Genomic DNA, 16562 nt, shown 5'->3' with positions numbered 1-16562 from the left:
AATTAAAAAATAAATAAACTAAAAACGCAATAAACAGCGAACTACGATAACTTTACTATCTCATATAACAAGTCCATCGACACCACATATTTCAAACGAATACTAATACTACAACAATAGATACAAAAGCATAATGTAATATATCACATGAAGTATCACTTAACAATACACTCTAACACACAGAACATAAGAACTAATATACGATAAACATTTGTCTGATTTTTGCTGCGCTATTGCACACAAAATGGGTTGTTAAGAAATACAAACTATCGTGGTGGAAATAAATCGCATGTGAAAAGTAGACAGTGTAAATTGCAAGCTGTATGTTTTATTATGCTATATATGTATACAGAAACATATAAAATGGATTTCGTTTTCTTTGGCTGTTGATATTCTTGGCATTTGAAACTTGGCATTTGGTTTTGCCAAACGAAATTGGAATACTAACAGTTACACGCAAAATAATGGTAATATTTCTTGCTTACATTTGCAGAACCATTGTAAAATTAAGTGTGTGTATTTGTGCGTGCTATATACATGGTTATTGGTAATTGCACGTATTCCCGTAAGGAAGTAATGTACATGACTATTTGCAGTAATTTTAACTCATATTGCATAATGCAAAGGCGAACAAGTTTTTAAATATAAGTCAAAATTGCAACTTGAATATTAAAAAAAAAAGTATTAATTTAAATGTATATTTTTTCTTCTGATCTATACAAAAGATTAAAAACAGAACACACCACTGGAAAGTAATGGTGGTTTCAGCTCCAAATTTAGTCATCAAAAAATATAGGAGGTATTAGCTCTGTTGAAAGTGACAGCCTGTAAATTTCCTACTGCTGAGATAAGGCCTCCTCTTCTATTAAGGAGAGGGCTTGGAACATATTCCACCACGCTATTCCAGTGCGGGTTGGTGGAATGCACGTGTGGCAGAATTTCGATGAAATTAGATGCACGCGTTCTAACCACTGGGCCATCTCAGCTCTGTTTCGGAGCGAGTATTTAATTTTTAAACTTAACTTGATTATTTATATAGGAATATTTGTAATTTTTCTAAGAACCATGAACAAAGTAAACAAACACAAAGACTCCACGTAATAAATAATAACCAATTCAAGTATTTATATTAAAATGTAACGATCGAAAGCCCTTATCGAACGTGAATAGACCGTACCTTTTAAAAGCAATCGAGACTCTCCAAAGTCCCAAGGTTCTAACGAATACCATTGTTAAGGATGTCACAAGTATCCTCAAGTGTTCTGCGACCCTGGTACTTACAAATTAAGTAGTAGGAATACCATTAAAATGTATCAGCCGCCATTTTTGTTATTATGTAACTTTATTATTTATTTGAATTTACATAGCTAATTAAAGGAGTTTAAATTGTTATACCTTCTAATTGGTACTATGTATCAGCTACTGAGAAGTTATTTATATATTATGTTGGGTTTTTTTAACTCAAAGAAGTGACAGGTTACTTGGTAATATGTCTTTAGAAAGCCTGTTTGGTTAGGTAACATCCAGTCATCAAATAACCAAATTCAACTTAATATTGTTGTATTCTGGTTTCAGGGGTGAGCTAACATCAAATATTAGTTTCCAAGGTTGGTGCATTGGCCATATAAGGAATGATTAACATGTCTTGCAGCGCCGACGTATTATTATTTTTTGCTAGTGTCGTTTGCAAACGCTGCTGGCAAAAATGCAGCAGGTTAACATGATGGAAAGTGACTACCCCGCCCATGGGTATCTGCAACACCGTAGGGCCTGCAGGTGCGTTGCCGGCCTTTAAGAAATGAGTACGCCCTTTTCTAAAATTAACATCATAATTATTTTTCATTATTTACTTGGTGGTAGGGCTTTGTGCAAGCCCGTCTGGGTAGGTATCACCCACTCATCAGTTATTCTGCCGCCAAATAACAGTACTCAGTACTATTGTGTTCCGGTTTGATGGGTGAGTGAGCCAGTGTAACTTAACTACAGGCACAAAGGGCATAACACCTTAGTTCCCAAGGTTGGTGGCACATTGACGAAGTAAGGAATAGTTAATATTTCTTACAGTGTCATTGTCTATGGGTAATGGTGACCACTTACCATCAGGTGGCCCATATGCTCGTCCGCCACGCTATACCATAAAAAAAACAATTTACAAGTAGGTAATACTAATAATAGTGCGCAATGTACAAATTTCGAGCACGCTTGGTCAGATGTCTCAGGGTAGGAATCTAGCAATTCTAAATCTGTAGTACAAATTCACAGATTTGATAAAATCACGTTAGTAACAGTAACCCTGTTGAATTAAATAGGTATGTACATTTCAACTTGACTAGGAAATCTTACGTGTCAAGTTTAAATACGCTTTCGTATCAATGTTAATGTAAATAAAATACATCGTGCGGAAACCTTCCACTTGGCATACCTCCAACGCGAAAACTTTAAACAATTTTATTTATATGAAAACAGAACTTGTAAAAGATTCGTTGTGATTTTTCGTTTATCTTTTAGTGTCTCTCAAAATGTTTGTCTATACTTATATTATACAAAGGAAGATTTGATCGCTCGACTCTGAAACTACTCAACCTATTATAAAAATTGTTTCAACTATGGAAAGTAGAGTATATTAGTAACATCGTCTATACTATCTTTAGTGGTAGTGCCACGCTGTATACCTTCGGTTACAGCCGAATGGGCCGCCACACCGGGGAAGTACCACTCTCTCACTTAAAATGAGCGTAAAGTGGTAGCTATGCTACCGCGTTACCCCCTCAAACTTGATGGTTATGCAGAATTTGGTTCAATTACCCCAGGAGGGTACCATCAGCGACAACGGTGGAGAATCCCTCTCTGGGCATCCATGCTCAGGACGTACACTGCCTGAGCTTGCTAGGGCGAAGACGGAGTACATTGGCAGAATTGGCGAGAGACTGGTGCCTCCCTTCAGGGACACGAGTATTCTGTTCTCTCGCTAAGGCTGTCTTACGAAATATCTGTCAGCCTTATTTTCCATCGCTGCACAGGGACGGTGAGTCGTTGGACCATACCGCGAAAGAGAAAGCTGATCTATTAGGCTCTCTCTTAGCATCGAACTCGATTCTGGATGACCGAGGAAAGTCTCCACCAACAATTCCGCAGTATGATACCACGATGCCGGAGGTTAAATTCCGGCAAAGTGCAATTAGTAAAACACTTCTTTCTTTGGACATTGGATGGCATCCCTCCAATCGTGCTATGGACATGTGCTCCCGAGTTGGCACCGGTCTTAACGCGTCTTTTCCGGCAATCTTACACATTAGGCGTCGTCCCGAACTCGTGGAAGACAGCTTTGTTGCATCCAATCCCTAAAAAAGGCAACCGATCAGATCCGTCCAACTATAGGCCTATAGCCATCGCCTCCTTGCTCTCCAAGGTAATGGATTCCCTTATTAACTGCCAGCTCCTGCGGTATCTAGAGGAGAACCAGCTGATTAGCGACCGCCAGTACGGTTTCCGTCGGCCGGTGATCTTCTAGTTTACCTTACTTATAGATGGACTGAAGTAGTTGAGAAGAAGTGAGGCATTAGCAGCCAGCTTGGACATAGCGAAGGCCTTCGATCGCATGTGGCACAAAGCGCTTCTTTCGAAGCTTCCTTCCTATGGGCTTCCCGGGAAATTATGTAATTGGATTACCAGCTTTTTGGCAGATCGGAATATCAAGTTCGTTGTCGACGGTGCAGGCTCTGACTTAAAATTCGTCAATGCTGATGTTCCACAAGGCTGCGTTCTATCACCCTGTTTCTTCTGCATATGAATGATTTGTTGCAAATCGGGAACATTTATTGCTATGCAGACGACAGTACCGTTGACACCTTATACACCGGCAGCGCTAATATTTATATATTATATTTACGAAAACGTCGAAGAAAACCGGAACAAACTTCTGTCTGAAATCGAGTCTTCGTTAAATGAAGTCTCGAACTGGGGCCGGCTAAATTTAGTACATTTCAACCCCAAAAAGACGCAAGCTTGCGCGTTAACCGCTAAAAAAACACCACTTGTCGTATCTCCACAGCTTTACAAGGTACAAATTCCTCACATGGAGTACTGCTCTCACCACTGGACGGGTGCTCCCTAGTACCAGCTCCTTCCATTTCACCGCATCCAACGTAGAGCGGCTCGAGTTATCGACGATCAAGCCCTTTCCGATCTCCTTGATCCTTTGGCTTTGCGTAGAGATGTCGGATCACTCTGCATCTTCTATCGAATTTTTCACGGGGACTGTTCCGAGGAATTGCTCGGATTAGTCCCAGCTGCTGAATTTCACCTTCGGACATCTCATCAAAATTCTAAGTTTCACCCGCACCACCTTGATGTCCGAAAATCCACAACAGCGCGATTTCTTAGACATTTTCTGCCTTGCACAACCACTTTGAAAAAACCGGTTTTTCCGAACCGATGCGACATTAGAACCTCCAAGAAAAGAGCGTACTCTTTTTTTAAAGGCCGGCAACGCACCTGCTAGCCCCCTGGTACTGCAGATGTCCAAGGGCGGTGGTAGTCACTTTCCATCAGGTGAGCCTCCTTCATGTTTGCCACCTATCTCATAAAAAAAATTGGTAATTATTTCACATAAGGAAAGATTTCGTACTCTTCAATTAATATACTAGCGATCCGCCCGGCTTCGAACGGGTACTTTATATATCGTTATATTATGACCACATTACATAAAATCATTATAAATTGTATGCCTATGCGTTATTCTAATGTATGATCTACATTGCTGTATCACTTCATCCAAATCCGTTAAGCAGTTTTTTCATGAAAGAGTAATAACATGTACCTATATACATCCATCCTCACAAACTTTCGCATTTATAATATAAATATAATTTACAGGTAACTAGCGACCTCGACTGCGCACTGATACAATATTGATACTAAATATACAACATAATATTATTATATACAAAATTCATAGCTTTTGTCAATAAACAATACGAATCGCTGTGTTTCTGTAATATCTTCGAAAATATTCATTTAAATAACATGATGTAAAGGCCATATTGACATATAAGAAATACACACTATACATTTAACGCTTTGTTGAAGAAAGATTAATGCTGTATTGCTTAATCGCTTCGAAAATGAGCCATTATTTCTCATAAAATGTTAAGGAAAAACAAATGGTTATTGTGGGTTATCCCTAAGAGATAAACATATACCATCGCGGTGTACAGTACTGTAGTACATTATTTTGATGTATCTTGTAGGGTTCAAATAGCACTCACCGTGTAAGTAAAAAAAATGTTTATTTACGACATCACTACTTTATTCTGCATATTTTATACATATAAACCTTCCTATTGAATAACTCTATCCATTAAAAGCATCAAATTGTGTAATTTTGAATACTTAAGCATATATAGGGCCAGACAGATATCGTTAAGTGACTTTGTTTCTATTTTTTCAAAAATATCAAAATAAACTTTATTCAAGTAGGCTCTTACGAACACTTTTGAATCGTCATTTTACAATTAAGTGAAGCTACCGCCGATTCGAAAAGTAGATTCTAACGAGAAGAACCGCCAAGCAACTCAGTAGTAAAAAATACACAGTAATGTTAGTTTATATACTATGTAATTATAATGATTGTAAACTAGTACATAAATATCATCAAATAAACATATCTCATTTTCTATATTTAGAAGTTGTGCTCATATGTGGGCGAGTCGCTAGTTCAATATATAAGTACAAAGTTAAGAAATACACGCTTGTCTTGTCTGCTTATTTAATTATATATACACTAAAATCTTCGCCCAGAGGCAATCCATCTTTCTTTATAAGTTTTATGTACATATATCGTATATAAAACTTATGACTTAGAGTTAGGTATTACTAAAAGTTTGGTGGAGGCCTATGTCCAGCAGTGGACTTCCTTCGGCTGAAATTATGATGATGATGATTACTAAAAACTAGTTTGTCGTTTAGTATAGAAGATCTCCTTACTTAATCCTCAAACGGAGTGTATGATTTAGCTCATCGTTGCATTATTTATAGGCTTTTACTGTTAAAACATGTGATACATTGACGAAAGAATAAGTAAATTTATAAGGTAAACGGTTATATGGGTTGATTGGAACTGATGGCTAATTAGCCATAAGTCCGCCCATTGTAAGTTGTAGTAAGTTGGTTATTTGATGACTGGATGATACCTAACCAAACGGGCTTGCGAAAGCCCTACTACCAAGTGGCGCGTCACTCCTTTGATTTAAAAAAAAAACCAAAAAAATGTATAAATAACTAATGAGTAGCTGATACATAATACCAATTAGAAAGTATAACATTTAAATTCCTTAAATCTACCTACCTACCTTTAAAGCTACGAAAATTCAAATAAATAATAATTTAATTTACATGAATAAATGTTTATATTTTTTTTTCTTTAGAGCATTATTTTTTTTGTTTGTGGTGTAAAATAAAGTATTTTTAAATTTAAAATTAAATTTAAATTGAGTTGTAATTGGCATTAAAATTCTCGAAAATGTCTCATTATATAATAATAAAACATCGATAGCAATTTTACATAAAAAATCCTTAAATTACTAATAGCATTTTTTTAAATAATCAAACTCATACATTATACAATAGGATCTCAGTCGTAAGATATCCAGATGGAAACCATAATACGGGAACAATCTCTAACCCTTTATCAACTCACGCTACTAAACGCTACCCGTAAAACTTACTACTACTTACTTATTTAAAATTTAAAACAATAATCTCGAATTTTATTTACAATCATAATAAAATAATATCAGCAATTAATATTAATTCTCATCAGCCCAACCCTACTTGAATCTAAGAGAACTTTCAGGCTATTTTAAATTCGTTGTAAACGTAGAGTTTTTCCCTACAAGTCAATGATGATATTCTCCTGACCCATTTATGTCAGCGCCATTCTCGACTATCAGTAGACATACATATAAAGGTATATTCACAAGTGCACGGGTCTACATTAGTGCCTCTATTCTCCTGTTTTCATAATTCGATATACTGGCTGACCTGCATCTAAAAGCAGGTCACTTCCATCAGATCAACCTCCTATTTGCCATCTATACTCTAAAATAGGTCTGGTAAATCCAATATGAACGGAATCGCTTTATCGACTGAAACTAGGCTTTGATATATAGGCTCGGGATTTGTGTTTTTATACGTAGTCACAAATCCATACAATAATATTGAAAACTATTTGAATTCATAGACATAGGCTACATAATCTGAATGTTAGCAAATTTTGTTGTTATATCTACTATATATCTATATAGTACAAACATATGTATGATACAACACACACATACACACACAAACACACGCTTATAATATATGCTTATGTAAGATATTGATATGGGAGAGCGGTGTCTTCTGGCACAGGTGCCCTGCTGCACATAAAAGAAAGCTCCAACCGTTACTGTTTAGACGAAATAAGCTGAATAAACATTTTTTTTACTGGTTTTTTATTTTCTAAATAGTTGTTACTTTATTATACCCAAAATAAGCACTTATTATAAGAAATTGTACCATAAATTTGGGATCTCTATAATAAGAAAGACAATCTATATTTAGTAGACATTTATGTATTTTTTTTGGTAACTGGCAAATGGGACTCGTGATGGATAGCTGTCACCAACATTACACATTGGCACAATACTATGTATTGCTTTTGGTAGAATATATGACCAGTGTTGAATACTACATCATGATCAGTTTCTATACAAATCAATCAGTTTTTCGCTGAACGTATTGTAATAAAGACTAAATTATCTGACTAAGAAAATTACAGGATAAAATTAAAGAATAATCTTGAGTTAGGAGCTTATACAAAAATTGGATAACGTTCTATATACGCTTAGATCTTTAAAATTACTCAACGGATTTTGATTGAATTTGGTGTAGTTTTTTTAATAGATACAGTGATTCGAGAGGAAGTTTTTTGTTTGTAATACACGGACGATATAGCAAAGAAACACTGATCATTTCGGAAGTTTCTAATATGATGTCGTAAATAAACAAATTCTGTAGTATATTTAGTATCAGTACTGCACCTGTACGAAGCTGGCGTAGCTACGTTAAAAATGTATATAAGAAACTAGGTATGTATATTAAAACTATTTAAATATACATATAAAACCAAGATAATCCAATTTCACTCTGAATATTTCCTGTCCAAGCGCAGCATTACTTCCCAGCGTAAATATTTAAAAGGCTCGGCTTGCTGAAGCGCTGTTAATAAATAAACGACACTGCAAAAGAAAAACCAGCGCTAAAGTAAAATAAGGCGGAGACACACTATTATCTTAAATGGCAATTTGAATCTTTTGAGAGCCCAAAGAAGAAACAGATGTAGATAATGTTTTTGGTAATTGATCAATGGATTGGCCTCTCTGATTTCTTCTAACAAAAGAGGAACAATTGAATTTTAATTAATATATATTTTAATTGTTTCTATTAAAAAAGGTAAACAAATATCTGTAATTCAGAAACGCTTTGAATGTTCAGATTTTTGTTGACATACAACTGCGATTCAACAATATATCGATCGATCAAATCGTACATTTTTAATGGCATATGTGCAAAGAACCGCCCATGAACTTTAGCAAGACCGAGGGGTTAGCAGGTGCGTTGGCGCCCTTAAAAAAAAGGTTCTTTTCTTGAACGTTGCCAAGTTGTATCAGTTCGAAAAAGCCGCCGGCGAAAACTGTAAAGAGGGGTCGCACATGGTAAAAAACTGCTATAGATTGCCATATCTTAGAAGGTAAATCTCAGACAGTACATTTAATAATTTCAGTCATTACTAGTTAGATATGTATAGAATATTTTACTGTTACAACCTCGTTTCTTTTTGCCTCGTTGTGATAAAAACCTAACCTCTATTTATCCTACAAATAAAAACATTTATTTAAGACCTAAGGGCCCAATTGCGTAACGTCCAACACAATTTATCTCTGTGTCTACGATATTAATATTGAAGCTATTCCAGAGCTTGGCCTCGCTCCCGTTGGTCCATAATTTATAAACTTGTTAAATTCATCGATAGTTAAGCAAATTCTCTGGAACAAACGGCGGGTCATTAGTTTTGTTATTGCAATATTCAATGCAAAGTTTCAACTCAACGTAGTCTGTTGACTACTAAACTGATAAGAAATATGATGACGTCATTGATATAAAATGTATTTGAAACATATCCCTTTTAGAGAAGCATCTTATGCATGTTAAATCAAATGCCAAGATGTATAGACATTTTCTAATTTCACTCACACAGACGCGTCCCTTCATAATCAACTATCATTTCATTGCATCAATTATTATTGTCTACTTTGTATTGTTTTGCTGTCTCTACTGTTATGTTAGTCACAAACACTAAGATTTCGTACATGAGCATCAAACTCAAACTCAAATTCCTTTATTCAATATGGAAGCATTATACTTATTCACAGTCAAAGAAACACTACCATCGGTTCAAAATAAAAAAAAAAAAAACAAAATAAACTTTATTCAAGTAGGCTTTTACAAGCACTTCTGAATCTTGATTTTACAATTAAGTGAAGCTACCACCGGTTCGGAAAATTGATTCTACCGAGGAGGACCGGAAAGAAACTCAGTAGTTACTCTATTTCAACATTTAAAAATACAAAGTCATGTTATTTTATAGAATTATTTAAATTAATATATCCTGCTTGGAAGTCAACAGGTAGTAACTCCACGCTTTTTTATCATCTATAAAGTCTTGTATCGAATAATATGCTTTTTTTAACAATGTATTTTTTACAAACGATTTAAATTTACGAAACGGCAGAGTTAAAAATGTTCGGATATGGAAACAGCCAGACCTAATGAAGAACCGGCAAAAGAAACTCGGCAGGGTCTTTTTTTGTCAAACTAATTACTAACACTAATGAAAGTATATAGTTTATCGTCGAGGGGCGCGTATTGTGAGTTGATCTCTAATATCGATAAAAAGAGAGGATGTGAAGCGTCAATAATGCAATGATAGGACGCATAGCGATATCAAAAGTCGTAGTAATTAGAGGGGTAAATATTAATATTAGATTAAATAGAGTATTTGTAATATTCTATTTAAAACAATATGGAACACGGCGTTGTTCAATTGTTTTTACTTTTGACTATAATAATTTTATGGGCACCAAGAATGAATTGAAACAGAAAAGCAATAAGCATAATTAAGCATATTTTTAATATAACTGCATTTTATAAGCGTATCATTAAGTGCCTATTCATAAAGTCAAGATTGCCACATATTAAAAAATATAAGAAGTTCGACACCATTTCAGATATTTGTTTAATATATATAAGAACTTTTAAGACTTAGATTGATGATGATTACTACTAAATTTTATGCTATTTTAGAACTCTGTTCAATTATAATTTTATTTAAAATTTCCCTCTTAATACACGAAATTCCTAGTATCGACTTTAAATACAATCGTTCCAATTCATTTATCAAGAATTAAATTTTACATTTTTATTCAAAGATTAATCAATTGCAAAGATTTAAAAATAGAAAAAAAATGTAAATGCAAATTAAAACGTGCCTTTCATTTATGTTCAGATTTGGTTTCATTTCCCGTTTTTCCATTTAAATTGTTTCGAAACACAACACGCTTGGAATTAAATTAATCATACGTCTCTGGAAGCCAGTTATCTGAAAAAGTTATAAAATAAAATGAACTCGTCATCTATTAGTAACTGACACGGTTTCACGAGCCGAGATGGCCCAGTGGTTGGAACGCGTGCATATTAGCCGATCGTGGGTTCAAAACCAGGCAAGCTCCACTGAATTTTCATGTGCTTAATTTGTGTTATAATTCATCTCGTGCTCGAGGAAACCAGCATGCGACGAATTTCATAGAAATTCTGCATCATGTGTATCCACCAATCCACATTGAGGCAACGTGGTGTAATATGCACTAAACCTTCTCCTCAAAGGGAGGGGAGGCTTTAGCCCAGCAATGGGGAATTTACAGGCTATTAATGAAATGTAAAAAACGGTTTCACGCCTAATTTTATATCTTACAAAGAATAATATAACAACGACATTAACATTAAAATAGGGATTAATAAATTTTATTATATTTTTATGGTATCCGTAGGTGGACAGCAAATGTGCCATCTGATGGTAAGTGGTCACCACCACAAAGACACTAATGCAAAAAAATATTAATAATTTTTTACATAGCCAATGCACCATCATCAAAAATGGAAGCTAAGATGTTATATCCCTTGGACATAATACCCTAGTTGTATCACCCTTCAAACCGGTACACACAATCTGTATTAATATTATAAATATGAAAATAACTTTGTCTGTCGCTCTTTCAAATTTGGCGTGATGGAAACTTAAACTTCAAGTATGGACATGGCTACATTTATGCCCAACACGTGACAACCAACACCCTAAAACGCGAGCTGGTGACACCTAGTACTGGATATTGCTTTTTGGCATTAAACTATATGATGAGTTGATGGAACATACCGAGAATAGCTAGCAAATCAAATTAAATCAAAATAAACACCATTCAAATAGGCTTTTACAAGCATTTTTGAATCGTCATTTTACAATTAAGTGAAGCTACCAACGGTTCGGAAAGTAGAATCTACCGAGAAGAACCGGCAACAAACTCAGTAGTTACTCTTTTTTAACATTTATAAAATACAAAGTCAAATTATTTAAATTAAAATATCCTGCTTGGAAGTCAACCAAGCCCTACCAAGCAAAAGGATTAGATATGTAATATGTCTCCTATATGTTGACTAAAATCACTGTAATAACTAAAATTCTTATAAAGGACTTCAACTAAATATCGTAATGTAGATCGTAAGTTATAATTATTAAAATAATATATTCCAAAAGTTATTTAATGTAGACGCAGCTTAGTTACAATTATATGTAAAGGTGTAGTTTCAATGACTTTGTTTTACTTTAAATTATATTATTTAAGACTTGGACTACAGTTACACAATCAGCCTTGCCAGTAGGATGAAGTCGTAATACAAACTTATTTGTAGTTCAAAGAAAATTGATAAAATATTCAGGCCAGTTACCGCATTGCGTATCTCCACTGGGGCAAAACAAGTATTCCTACAAGTTAAATTATAAGAAACGTTTGTTTATATAGTAGAATGTAATATGAATATATTTATGTAAATTTATTTACATTCAAATACATAAGGGATAAGTTAGAATAAATTTAACATCAAATTTCAAAATATTTGAAGACGTAAAATTTATTCTTTATTTAAAAATAAATCGTTTATTTCGAATAAAACAAAACTGGGGTGGGAAAACAAGCAAATTTATTAAAATTTATAAGTAAAGGGCAATCCGCCCCGGCTTCACACGGGTGCTATACATATACTAAATATACTACAGAACTTGTTTATTTACGACATCACATTAGAAACTTCCAAAATGATCAGTGTTTCTTTACTATTTTGTCAATGTATTACACACAAACAACTTTCTCTCGAATCACTCTATTTTTAAAAACCGCAACAAAATCCGTTGCACAATTTTAAACATCTAAGCATACATAGACAGAAAGCAGTAAGCAACTTTGTTTTATACTATGTAATGATTTAAATAACCATAAAACATGTTTCAAGAGGTTTTTTTTTTTAAATAAAAAAACATTTTGATATATTCTTAGGAACAACGTCTTACTCGGTATTTCTTGTCTAAGGAATTCAGATAGGGTTTTCCGCTACGGTAATCTTAATGACACAATAACAAGGGCTCTTGTCATTGGCATTCCTTCTGTTATTGAGCCTTGTTACCTAATATATACCTATTTGATTACAGATGTGAAATATTAACATTAATACATTTCTTTTAAGTTGCGAGAAAAGTCAAGACGGTATTGTTTTAAATTAAATTGATATTATTTCGATAATCAGAGATTAAAGTTGATCTTACAGATGTACTAATCGAACTCAAGATTGATAGCTTCATATTGCTTTGTAAAAACAAAATTTAACAAACAGTTTTATTATTAAACCATTGTTAATTATAAGTTGCAGATATCTGATATTTTAGAGATTCACTGAGTGTTTACATTGGAATATAAATCATTGTTTTTTTTTAGAATAACAGATGGGTATGTCATATCCATTTATTTTTAAGAGGGGTCAGGTGTAAGCTATATCTCGTTCGAAGTATCCCTACTAATATGTATGAGCTGAGATGGCCCAGTGGTGAGCCAGGACCGTATATTGAAATAAGATTATCATCTACATCACTATTTAGATTATTTATATATCTAGGTAGAGTGTCGCACAAGTGTCGCACGAGTGTCGAGTGAGTGTCGCAAGTGTACGTGTGAACTGTGAAGTGTCTACAAAAGAACAAAAACAAACATTCCAACTTTATTATCTCGGTACATGTGACACTTACGTCTGACACTCGCCAAACATCACGCTAATGACAAGTAAAGACCTGTGTTCTTGTACAGTCGGGTAAAAAAGGTTCGTCACCTTAAGATCTATTTTCGTGTGCTCTGTATGAGCGATAATCTGCTTTACCGATCGAGAATGACATATCGCGTCGCAATGATTTGATGTTTAGATTCAAAAGGTAATAAGAGTTTAAGACTTGATAACGGAATTAATTTGAAAACTGACAAAGGTTTTCTTACCCTGTCTGTACTTAGTGGCATAGAGTTGGCTGACCGACTTCTAAAAGATGAAGGTTATCAGATATGTAACATTGTTAGAATTGAATTATATTTGAGTACGATCCATTTAGGCTTACAAACACATGTCATAATTTCGTAAGTATATCTTTGTCAACGAATTTCTCAAAAACTAAAATACGCATCGAGATTATCGTTTGCGCTTAAATTCGTAAGTGTAGTTTGTATTTTTGTCCACGAATTTCTCGAAAATCAAAAGTCATTGAGAAGATCACATTCAATTTGAGTTAAGTATACTTCAACATATGAAACAGTGTAAACTTCCATAAAATCTCGAATAGTGTCATAGATTATATACTCCTTTATTTTGAGTTCGCTAAGTATTTCTTATTTTGAAGTCGGTTTAATATTTTGTTGGAATATTTTTTTTTTTTTTACTAAAATGAAGACTAACCTTTATCATCAGCTCGGAACTCAGCCTCGAGCTCAGACTTCGTTGGTTCCGGCTCCGGTTCCTGGTTCGGCTTGTTCGCCTTCATACTTATGGACTTCCTCGTCTGGTGACCCCGGAACGCCGCCTGGATCTTCGTCGCAGCCTCTGCTTCTGAGTCGTTGCACTCCCCTGCAGGTTCTTTTTGTTTCTCCTCTGTGAAACAAATGACAATCATTAATAATTTGTACAGCTTATGTTTGAAATAGTTCTGAGGTTAGATTTTTTCATTTGTTGTGAACCATAAGATCTTCTAGCATTTCTAGTATTCTTGTAAGAATGTTCTTGTTTTTTTTCTTTTTTTTTATGGTATAGATTGACGGACGAGTATATGGGCCACCTGATGGTAAGTGGTCACCATTACCCATAGACAATGACGCTGTAAGAAATATTAAGTATTCCTTAAATCGTCAATTCGCCACCAACCTTGGGAACTAAGATATTATGTCCCTTGTGCCTGTAGTTACACTGGCTCACTCATCCTTCAAACCGGAACACAACAATACCGAGTACTGTTGTTTGGCGGTAGAATAACTGATGATGAATGGGTGGTACTTACCCAGACGGGCTTGCACAAAGCCCTACCACCAAGTAAAAAATGTAAGTACATATATCGTATTAACAATTCCGAAACATTTCATTTTAAATTTGGAAGACATTAAAATACGTATAACTCGAAATTACAACAACGGACATAAAGTAATGTGGAAATACAATTCACCATTTTATGAAAAATACCACACTTATCTATATAATACTAATAACTTCCTATAGTGAGATAATTAATAAACTTTAAAATTAGATTATTTAGATAAATAGAACAGTTAGCAAAACTAATAATAGTACATACTGTGCTATTCTATAAAACTTAATTAAGTATCTCATTTGTGAAATGACGGAAACTGATTAATCGGGATACTATATTTTGATGCTTGCGTCCTTTTAATACAGTAATAATTATATTTAACTAGCGACCCGCCCAGGCTTCGCACGTGTACAATGTTATTACGAAATATATTACAGATCCTTTTATTGTTCCTTTACTTAATTGTCCTTGTATTATAGACAAAAATCTTCCTTTCGAATCACTGTATCTATTAAAAAAAAAATCCGTTGCGTAATTTGAAAGATCTATGCATACATAGAGTCGAGAGTCAAGATGGCCCAATGGTTAGAAAGCGTGCATCTTAACCGATGATTGCGGATTCATGTGCTTAATTTGTCTTTATAATTCATCTCGTACTCAGCGGTGAAGGAAAACATCGTGAGGAAACCTGCATGTGACAAATTTCAAAGAAATTCTGCCACATGTTATTACACCAACCCGCATTGGAACAGCGTGGTAGAATATGTTCCAAACCTTCTCCTCAAAGAGAGAGGAGAAGATTTGTTTTTGTTGTATGCATACATAGAGACAGACAGCGGTACATTATTTATACTATGTAATGAAATGATGATGTATCATATGGCTATATGAGGTGTCTTTTCAACTTATCGTAATGATAATAGCCGAAAATAATAGGCTCTCAGGTTCATAAAGTAGTACTTTTCGCGTCAATTTTTAAAACAAACAAAGTCGTATACATCTCACATCAAAAGTTTCAAAGCTTGCCACTCAAGTGCACAAAAAAAAACCTTTTACGGATTGTATTTTCTCGGCTTGAAAAAATACCCATTTTAGTAAATGAAATGCATGAGGCATAAAAGCGTTGTCATGAAGACGTTGAATTCAAAGGAAAAATGGATTCCATTTTAAAGACTACTTTTGGCTCTAGATTACATTTTACGAGCTTAATTAGGCCAAGTAGATTTCGCTATAATGATTTAAGGAAACATTTTGTTATGTAAATCTTTGCTTTATTTGTGTAATACTTATTATTTTTTAATGTTTATTAATGTAATATCTTAACATTTCGATGTCTAATCACAATATGATTTATTTTAATGGAATTAAATACGACGACCTCCGTATTCGAGTGGTGTGTACACCGGTTTTCATGGGTACGCGACTCCGAGGTCTCGAGTTCGATTCCCGGCCGAGACGATGTAGATAATTAATTAGTTTTCTATGTTGTCTTGGGTGTGGAGGTTTGTCGTTACTTCTGATTTTCACGAGTGCTTCAACTACTTACTTTGGAATCAGAGTGTGTGAAGTTGTCCAATATTAAAAAACAAATTCAATTCAATTTAAAACTGTCATTGTCTCTTCTGTGATTCCCAAAAAAAAAACGAAAAATGGTGTTAATATCGTATCTCTCACTGGTTATCAAAGCGAGAAAACCTACCTATATTGGATGACATTCTGTTACATGAGCAGAAACCAACCAGCAATTCTTAAGTAAAGGAAACCTTAGCTATAAGTTAAATACTATGTTATTTTTGGTGTG

General features: G+C 34.4%; 1 protein-coding gene across 1 annotated transcript in view; it reads right to left on the bottom strand.

The window, feature by feature from the left end:
- The window catches only part of LOC124540617 (neuromodulin), a 233816-nt gene that overhangs the window by 72303 nt on the left and 144951 nt on the right, over window positions 1-16562 (bottom strand). Inside the window, exon 3 of the mRNA XM_047118285.1 lies at window positions 14140-14331. Within this exon, the coding sequence (XP_046974241.1) occupies window positions 14140-14331 (192 nt within the window). The remainder of the gene's footprint in view (window positions 1-14139; window positions 14332-16562) is intronic.

The sequence above is a fragment of the Vanessa cardui genome, chromosome 26 (assembly GCF_905220365.1).
Source record: "Vanessa cardui chromosome 26, ilVanCard2.1, whole genome shotgun sequence".
NCBI classification, from domain to species: Eukaryota; Metazoa; Arthropoda; class Insecta; order Lepidoptera; family Nymphalidae; genus Vanessa; species Vanessa cardui.
Note: the sequence above shows the minus strand (reverse complement) of the source record. Positions and strands in the feature narration are given on the sequence as shown.